Raw genomic sequence first — 10,302 nt, 5'->3', positions numbered from 1 at the left:
CAAAGGGTCACTCTCGAAAACGAAGAGTTTTTAGAATTTTAAGGGGTAATGGTTTTGGATTGATACAATCAAGATTCAGTTCAATCAGTTTATGGTTTTATACGGCTTATTGGTTTTTAATCAATTTGGAACCAACACTTATGAAACCCAACCGAAAATTGATAACCAAATCTGAACCAATTTGTTTCGATTTGGTTCGATTTTAAACAACCAGTTTCAATTTCAGTTCAGTTTTGATATCCTTGGTGAGGTGTTTTTTCCAAAATTTTACCTAAGAGTGCTTAAGCCCGACTGAGTGCACGTGAGGAAAGAATTTACTACCATTCTCCATAATTTGGAACTGGGAAAATGATGTTCACATCAGCATACCAGCAAGGTGTAATTGAATCTTATATGCTCACACTATGTTGAAATGAAAACAAAGTTCAACCTTTTTCGTTCCCATTGTCAATGCAGCACACATCCACTAGAAGCTTATATGCCCTACTTTTGAAAACTCCTCTTTGGATTTCATCAGTAGAAAATGAGTTGTATACAGAAGCATTTTGTTCTTCAGTGACTACTTGAGACACAACTAAGGAATTTGGTAATGCCATATGGAAAACAAGTTGTAAAAGAAACAAAGCATATGAAAATGTGAACAGGATTTGGGTTTAACGACAAAGACTGACCAGAGCAGGGATGGGAATAGATTAAGGTCTTGGCTAAACCTAAAAACAGAGAATAGAAGAGGGGAGAGATTAAGGCCTTAGTTTACATAACCTTTGGCCTTTTCCTTTTTTAATTTGAGTTGTTAGTGGAGTAACAATCATTTGTGACATACTTCATGTCATAAGCAAATTTGAACCGTTCACATTCTTTAGGTTTCTTGACACCATCCATTCTCAACACAAGGATACCATTTTCTGCTCTCTCTAGCCAAATTCAACGGAAAGCCCACCAGAATCATCAGTTCTACTCATAACTTTACAAATCAGAATCATCAGTTCTCACTAATTCTATGCCTTTTTTTTTTAATGAAAAAAAAAAAAAGCCAAAAAGAGCTCATTACTATAATAGTATACAAGTCCATAAAATGGCTGGGAAAAAAAAGGATCCCACCCCAGGGAGAAACCCAAACATGTAACTTAACTTAATCTTGGATACAAATCCATCATGACTTGGAGCACAACCGGGTTTATGCTATGATTCTTTATGTAAGGGATTTCCCAAAGCACCATCAACTACTTATACCAGCATATCTGATCCTCCAGAAAACCTAAAAGAACATTGCCACCCAATATAGCATCAGTGATACATTCTGCTTTTGGTTTTTATCTTTATTCTGTCATCTAGTTTTGGTCTCAACGCCAGCCTACCTGCAAAAATGGGATGAGATTTTGGATTCACAGTGGAGAACTGACTTGTTCAGCAGGCTGTCAGAAATGCTGAAGCCCCAAACTGGAAAAAGACTCAAACAAGTATCCCGACATAACTATGGTAAGAGTGCAGCAAGTTGTGCTCTGAAGAGATCACCAAGAGCTCCACGAACATCCATCTGAAACAAGTCAAGACATCATTCATCATCATCAACATCATCACAGAAACATGATTTAGGCATCTGAAAGGTATAAGTTTCATGGGAGTATTTTGCATCCAGAATACGAGCCCTGGACCAATGCAATTAAAAGTGAAGCCTCGGGTATGAGTATGGGAAAATGATGACCTCCCTTGTATACTTACAGTGTACCCGAAACATGCTTTCTTCCAATCTCCCTTGTATACTTGGAGGGGGGAGGAGGAAGGATGGCTGGTGAGCTCCACAAAATCATCAAGAACTCGGAAACCATAATTTTTGAAATATCATATGGATGCCACTCATGTAATAATTGGGGATGCTAAATCAGAAACTCATTTCGTTGGCAAATCCATTCCATAGTATCAATGATGACTGATTATTTCATACATAGTTGTCAATCGCCTAGGCGAACCAAGGCGGTCGAGGGGGGCAAAATTTAAGGTGACACCAGCAAGGCACCAAGGCACCGCCTGGACGCCTAGGCAACGCCTTGACAACTGTGATCTCATACTCCAGTGCATGTGATAAATGAGATACAATGCTGGTTAGAAGAGAAACCAGACTGTTTGGAGGCCAAAATCATGTAGAATAAAGGCTGGCAAGCAAACTTCATTATTGGGACCTTACAAAGGGTAAGCAATAAAGTAGGGTCCTCATCAAGTCAAAGCTGGAAATTTTATTTTATTTTTTTGTGCGCAGGCGCGGAGGTGGGGGGTGTATTATAAGATTCAATAATCAAGTAGGCATCTGACTGGCACATCTTTCAAGTCTTGCATAACATGTATGATCAAAAGAAAAAAGATCAGAGCTGTGACTAATATATCTGACATTGTTTCTTGATCAGAATCTTAGGGCTTCAAGAATCCAATTAGATCCAGTGTTTTAGTTTATTATCTTTACTTCCAACATGAGTACTTGATTTTCTGCAGTAACACAGTACTCTTATTTTATCTGGCTATTCTTATTTTTTTATTTTTTAAAGGATTTGATGCAGTCGAGACTGCCCAATTGGGCTCAATCTGACAATTAGTTTCAGAGCTACATAATTTCTCCTACCATCCTTCTATCTGATCCTGTTCTAGTGCTATCGATTTCTAAGTGATCCTGGTCATAATTGTAGTTCTTGCTTCAAAAAACTCTTTCTACAACCTGAACTGCAATAGGACTTCAGTTCTTGAAGAAACATAGGCCACCCTGTCAGTTGCACACTAATTAGTGAGATCAATCATGTCTCTCCCTTAACCGCATTCCTTAACACCATTCATAAATAATATCCCCTATCAAATTCGCCTTAATCTGAAACCTCTTCAGATGCTTTCTTGGTTTTCTCTTGCTTGATCCTAGCTACAATACCCTATTTTTATTCTTTACCTTTTATTGCTCTTGCAGCTTCTCGAATCCTACTTACCTTGAATAGCCTAGCATTACAGGATCAGATTACATAATTAGGACTTTGACTATCAGAGACCCCACATTGTTGAAGCCTCTGTGATTCTTATCATAGTTATAAAGGCGGGAAGGCGACCATGGCTTTTTAGTGGGGTAAAAAATCAAGGCGACACAGCCATGGCGGCAAGGCGCCCGCCATGGCACCCAAGGCGTCCAAGGCAACCAAGGAGCCTGGACGCCATGGCGACGCCTTGATAACTATGATTCTTATCGATCCAACATTAGTATGCGGGTATGAGTCGCCTGGTATTCTGTTTCCCCATCCCATCCTGAGCATTCCTTCATTAAAAATATTTCAAATGTTCCAGGTTAAGGTTTAGGTGGATTTCAGCCCTACAGATCAAGTGGATTCCTGATCACATCTTTTCTTAAAAAGGTGAATCCTGAAAAGAAGACCAACATCTGATAAATCAGAGCCATTTTGGGAAAGTTATGGCCATGTTACTGAAGGGGGAATGCTGTGATGGGCATTAGGGTTTTTGGAGATACTATTAAAAAAATGGGAAAAAGAGCGCCACCCAGTTGTGCAGCGCATGCCGCCCCTGCGCCCTTACACAGGAGCGCGTGAAATGACCGCCACACCACTGGTCATTTCCGGGGTTCCAGGGGGTGCGGCGGTCAGTTCGTGCACCGGTGTCAGGGTGCAGTGGCGGCATCCTAAAAAAAATAATCAAAAAGGTGAATCCTGAAAAGTACAAATCTAAATTTGTAACCAGAAATCAAAATAAAATCGAAGAGCCAAGTTGGCCTCTTTGAGCTTATAAAAAATGTTTATCAAGGAGAGGAAGAATTACCTGGTCACAGCATACAAGTTTGGTGATCAAGGGATAGAACTCCCTCAGATGTTTCCTGAAAATCTGACGGTTCATAATGCACATCCCGTTAAGAACCTGGAAGAAGTCAAATAGGCATAAATTGACCTAATCATCATAATACACACAGGAAAACGAAGTTTGGTACCTTTAGATGATTGAACATCATCACCAAGAGACATGGTAGTATATCTAAACAAGGCAACGAGAGAGAGATGTCCGGGTAATTCATTAAGCACACTTTACTTACATAATAAGGATGCACAAGACAAGATAATCTAAGCTTTACCTTAGGTTATCAACCTAGGTCTCAGCTACAGAAAGAATGGGCTAGGTAGATGTAGATCTATTCAGAGGAACTAGATGAACGACATCATTTCATAAATAATTCATGTGGTTGGAGCAAATTATATCAGCAGCACTTGTGAACTACTCTACATTCAATAGAACATAACGAATAAGTAAAACGAGATTTCAATAAAAAAAAAAAAAGATTCATACCTTAACAATAATTGGAGAACGTAACTCTAGCACTCGATGAACATCCACATTAGCTTCCCCTGTGCCAGACTGGAGGTCAGATGCTTCCTTCAGAATCTGTCCACAGAAAGACACCAGTTTCTCTTCTGCTAGGCCTTCAACGCCTTCTTCCACGTTCGAATTTTCAGTATCGGTTGGAACATTTGCTTCAGTCACTTTGTCAGTATTAAATGCTGAAGTTGTTTTCTGTAAGATATCCAAATAAATGCACGTTCCAGCTAATTCTTGGCGAAGAAGATTTGAAGGTGGCCTGTCAACATGAGTGTGTTCGTAAATAATTCACAAGCAGTTAGAGAGTAAGGACCAGAAGAACTTTTGAGCATTTAAAAATGATAAGCTGGAGCAATGAATACCTTTCCGCAGGAATTTGATGCATACGTAGTCTGAAGTTTGAATATGAGTTATATGAAGCAGCAAACTCCAAAACAGACAGCAAAATGTCCATCACTGTAATCTTCTGAGTAGCACTTAACTTGCTCCAGTATTTCTTCTGCATTTATCAAAGATATGTTAATGAAGAACCAGCTCTAGTATAACTGCATTCTACATCAAACTAGAAAAACCCCTTTATCCAAGGTTTTGAGGCCAAAGATAAAACCTTAAACATAAAATTTCATAAGAAAAACTCAATTATTTAACCCATGCATGGGCATTTTCCCTTTGTATTCCAGTCCATTTATTTTAAACATTGCTTAAAACCTCACTTTTAGTGGATTCTAAAGCTTTATTCCATCACGTGACCACCTATGTTTGCACTGTAATTTGACATGAGCACTCAAGAGCCCTACTTGTCCATAAAACTTGGGTCCGCCCTGATACTGCCACGTATCAGATATTAGATCTGTACACGAGGCTGTAAACAGATATCAACAGTCCTGTGATGCAGTTCGGACAGTTTCGACTGAATCATCCTGCCTTACCCAACCTTCATTTGGAGGGTAGCTTTTAATCATTGATGATTCATTTGAAAAAGAAAGATGGGTTTATATCTTTTATGATGATCAAATTCCTGTCTCTTCAATTCGTGTCTTTAATCAATAATCAATTGGATCTTTCATGCATGAGTAGCTGTCTCAAACAATCTATAGAAGATGCAGATTAACGAAGAACCTCATTATTCATCTTCTCTAGAAATTCCAAATTTAATTCATACGATAAAATATGGGTTATATTCAATTTTTGCTAAGACTTCTCCAGATAAATGCATATCCATCCAAATATTAAATATAATATAGATAGATGAAAAAAAAGTACAGTTAACTATAATATTGATTAAGCCAATGGTTATTCATGATTCCGTATTGAATCAATTCCATGCCGGTTCCAAATTAGAGGAATGCTATGGTAAAAAAATTTTTGAAACGATGAAAGCAATGTGTAACTCGAAGGACATGATCAAATGTGGATTCTTACATCCACCATTTTCTAAAGGAATAATGGCGTTCTTGGCTCGACATAGTTAGTTCCATTCCACTAGAACCAATACTTTTTTGGGTTATAAATAAGACCTGATGGAGCTCAAGCAGAAAGTATTGATTTATTTCTCAGGAGCAAGGGTCTAGGGTTAGTCAATCAATAAGTTGGAAGAAGTTTCAACAAGTTTCAACAAATCCAAAAGGAAACTTACACACACACACACAGGTTTGTGCACAATGGCCTTCGGTGACTTATTCGTCAAATGGGAGAGGGGGGAGTTTTGGTATTTTAAGGGGACCATTGTCCCCATCCAATGGTTTGTTTTATATATATATGTATGTATATATATTTCTGTTTAGTGTAAACAGTAGGGTATTGGTAGACCTTATTCATGTTAAGATAAATTGATGCAGGTCCAAGCACTAGGAAGAAGAACCCTTGACCTAGGCTGCTGTTTTGTTTTTTCGTTGGAGCCTTCTATACTTAGTTTTTTTTCAAGTACTTTAATTAAGGGCAAATTAGTCTTTTGGCCCTTAATTATTTCAGCTGTTTTATTTGACTTTTATGTCCCCTCCACGATTTCTTTTAGGAGGATTGCTTTGTTTTTTGAAATCAGATTTGGATTACAAGTCTGATTGTTATGTTTGTAATTAGGATTCAGATTAGGATTACAACTCCTAATATGAGTACGATTTTGGTTCAGTTGTTATGTTTGTAATTAGGATTCAGATTAGGATTACAACTCCTAATCTGAGTAGGATTTTGGTTCAGTTTTGATTATAAATAAAGCTTAAATGTGGGAGGCTCCCCCACAGTTCAATTATTCAAATTTCTGCTTTCAAGCTTGCTGCCATTGCTCTCAGAGTATTACATCCTTGTGGATCTCAAGGTGGATAGGGTGGGTGGACTCCTACGACTCTCTGCATCGTGAAGATCGGGAGGTTTTCTCACAATTGCTCAAGCTGCTGTTGTTGAGGATCTCTTCAAACCAGTAAGCTATTTTAATTTCAGTTATTCCTTTCTAATTCTCATCCTCAAACCTAAACCCCCCATCGATCCAATTTAGATCATCAAACCAGCATCTTTATTCCCTCCATCAATCATCATTAAACTTCATTCACAGCCTTCATACTTTACTCGACAACAACCCTAATTTCAATTCTCCATTGCAGCCTTATAATCCCTTAAACTCTAATTAAGCCCTACAGCCCTAACTTCAACCTAGACCTAACCACCCATCAAAATCTATTCTTTTTATTTTCATCTCACTGCCCATACGGCCATTAACACTCGACCACCTCACTTTCCCCAGATTCCATCTCTAAACCCTAAATTCTAAAAAAAACCAATTTTTACAAGGCCTCTCTCTTGGTATAACCTTACGGTCTTTACATAACAGTCTATCGGGCCTTTCAAACAGGGATACATAAATAATTTAATATATCATACACCCAAAAAAATCAATATATAGTACATATTATATACTTCTGAATATATAATCCGTATTAGGCCAGACTGTCCCACCCCAGGCCAATCCCCATCCAGATATTTAATTTCAGTTTATGAGATTTAAGAGGTTTTATAAATCTTAACCTCCCCCACCCATTCCTTTTGTGGGTTGGGGCCTTGGGGAGTGTTTGCAATCAACAGGATTCTAGGGATATCATCAGTTTCTAGGTTCCTCGACAACCCACCCCAACTGCACACGTTCTCTGTCTGGCATGGCTCATCAATTGATTCAACAACATGATCATCAAGAAGTGTTTTAGCTCTAGAAGCTATAGCCAAATCCTGTAATTGACCTCTTATACTTAGAGATTGAACTTATGGGAGTACACAAGGTAGAAAATTCTATTGAAATAAGACAACACAAAACAAATTTTCCTTACTTTTTCCAATCACATAATATTTGCCCACTATTGATGATGGTGAGAGGAAAGGGTGAAAGTCGTATCAATTTATCCTTGCTACGACTATCCTTCAATCTTTTATGCCAACGTTTCAGAGGAATTCAACCAACCAGACATTAAAGGAACAATTGAGTCACTGAAACTGAAGAGCTTATAGGCGCCCGTAGAGTCAAAGGCAGGGCGCGTTGTAAGGCGATCAATTTTCTATGTGACTCGATCATTAGAATATGGATTTGAATCCGGAACTTGAACTGATGCAAATACGAATGGATCGTGGGTAAGGTAAGTATAGAAGGCACAGTTCGGCTAATGCCACATTGATCTGCTCATGGGTCGAGCAGTTCTACTACGAATAACGGAGGAAAAGTCCTCTTATCTCACCATAAGACTTTTTTTTTACTCCAATCATGGTCAGCTGTGGCTTACCTACCATTTTTGTGCTTTCACCATGGAATTTGAATAAAAAAGTAGGGAGTTACATTCGTAACTTCATTGTGATGATTGTTCAGCTCGGCCTAGCTCTTGCCTTTATCCGCTCAGTTGGCTAGCCTATTTCTTACAGTTACAGCTGGAAAAGAAAAGAAAAAAGTCCTTGCTACATTACATTAATGCGCACTAGAAAGAAGCTTTCCCGTTCACGTACAGAAGGAGCTTTCCATGAGACTAGAAGGAAGTAGGTTTGACACGCTATCTCCAATGCTCTTGCTTCCATTCCTTGGCATTCGCCTTTTTTGGGATGTTCGTTGACATTGTTTTTTTTCTTGAAGGCAGTATATTTTTTGTTTTGAAATACTAGTTGGCAGAGTTCTTTCCTTCTCTTGCAGGTTTGCTATTAAATAAGCATTTCCTCGATCTGCTGATGGGCAACAAGAAAAGCTTCCAATCGACTACTAATGTGGAATCTTTAATGTAACGCTGACTAATTCAATAGATGACTTCATATCTTCCCTACTAGATTATTTGCAAATGAAGAGGAGATCCAGACGGGTATCTGGTCAATGATGCTGGTGGACATGCACACAAGGGCCTCAGTAACCTGAATCTGTGCAAGCCGCCAGAGGTGATTGGTGCTGCTCTGTGTGACAAGGGGGTCGCAGTGCTCAACACCTTCCAACAGTCAAGCGAGCCAGAGGGAGATTTGGGGGACAAAAGAGAAACCTTATTTTCGATAAGTTTCGGACAAAATGGCATTTTGTCATTTTCATCAGAGATACATAAATTATGGCAGTGGACGAAATATACCAAAATGAAGTGAACCTAGCATGTTACTAGGAATTATCCCTTGCTTTGAAGGAGGGTGGTGTCAGGGTTAGTAATTCTTATCCATTGACTAAAGGACCAATAATGGCTAAAACTGGCTTTTAAATCAACCTAGATATACATCAGTAAGGTTTTAAAAAGTCAAAGAATCAGACTACCTGAATACTGTCAATAGCACCTAGCAGAAGTAGTTGAGTGATGCATTTGCTCCTAATTGTTTCCAATAGTGGACTTTCCTCATCATCTTTAGAATCAAGTTCAAAAGAATCAGGGACCTGCATTGATAAGAAACCAAGAAAGAGATAAACGATAGAGAAGGATCCACCAACATAAAAAACATATTCATTACAGCAGAATACTAATGTTTTAAGATTAGATGTGAAGATCTGCTGGTAGTAGAGCTGATAACTGCAACACATCAAATATTTCACTGACCAACTTTTTTTAAAAAGTGTTGCAACAAGACTAACCAACATTCTGAAAATAGAAACATACTATAACCAGACTAAGCAGGGAAAATTAAACGAATTATATTGTTAAATAATATAGTGCAGAGGGTTTTCTGTTTTGTTTTTCTGGGTTTAGTTGTAATTTTGTTAAGTCTGTCCTTACTTGTAGTTGCTTTTTTATTAAGTTATAAATAAGTGGGCCTTGGCTTACGGTAGGCTATCCTAAAACTACTGTAAGCTTCTAGGTTCTTTCCCCTCTTCCCTTCTTTCTTCTTCTTCATCTCTTCTTTCTTAGGTACTGATTTCCTGGTTCTCCTATCGTCACATGGTATCAGTATCAGACGACTCTAAATCAGTTCCTACCATTCCTTTCTCTGTTTTGTAAGTATTTTAAGGCTTTTCTTTTTGTGGTTTGCAGCAACCTATGTTGCTGTACATTCTATGAAACCCTATTTTAAAAACAAGGATGGAAAATTAGGGTTTCTTACATGCTGTGTTGTTGTTTTTATCTACCTACTGGTTGCTCTTTGTGTGTATCGCTCTAAAACATGAATCTACCTTGAAGACATCAAGTGATATCAAGTGCAGGGAGTACATGACCTGTGGTTCTCATTACTCAAAGGATCCCACCTATGACAGTAATTTTCTGGCCTTTTTATACCTGGCGGATGCTCAGTTTTGGGGTTTTCCTGGGCAGCATCGATATCTGCCTTTACTAAGGATCTGACCAACAGATCCTCCTGGTATTTTAAGGTTAAGGCCTCTTCTGGTAAGGTCCTTCGACCTTGATTTGAGGCTGATCCAAGCCACTGATTTATGTGGTGAAAAATCTCCAAAAACCTACGTTTTTTTATTTCGAATCCCTATTTCTTATCCTGTCATTGGATCATTGCTATATTTTGTGGGGT

At 38.4% G+C, this 10,302-nt stretch overlaps 1 protein-coding gene across 1 annotated transcript in view; it reads right to left on the bottom strand.

Annotated features, from left to right (window-relative positions):
• Positions 1–1,318: 1,318 nt before the first annotated feature.
• Positions 1,319–10,302, bottom strand: part of LOC122640130 (brefeldin A-inhibited guanine nucleotide-exchange protein 5) — a 118,098-nt gene continuing 109,114 nt past the window's right edge. Inside the window, exons 29-33 of the mRNA XM_043833268.1 lie at positions 9,104–9,220; positions 4,713–4,849; positions 4,321–4,609; positions 3,802–3,897; positions 1,319–1,537 (exon numbers count right to left, since the gene is read on the bottom strand). Coding sequence (XP_043689203.1) covers positions 1,475–1,537; positions 3,802–3,897; positions 4,321–4,609; positions 4,713–4,849; positions 9,104–9,220 — 702 coding nt within the window. The 3' untranslated portion in view covers positions 1,319–1,474. The remainder of the gene's footprint in view (positions 1,538–3,801; positions 3,898–4,320; positions 4,610–4,712; positions 4,850–9,103; positions 9,221–10,302) is intronic.

Source organism: Telopea speciosissima, chromosome 9, assembly GCF_018873765.1.
Source record: "Telopea speciosissima isolate NSW1024214 ecotype Mountain lineage chromosome 9, Tspe_v1, whole genome shotgun sequence".
In the NCBI taxonomy this organism is placed as follows: Eukaryota; Viridiplantae; Streptophyta; class Magnoliopsida; order Proteales; family Proteaceae; genus Telopea; species Telopea speciosissima.
This window is presented reverse-complemented; position numbering and strand designations above follow the sequence as displayed.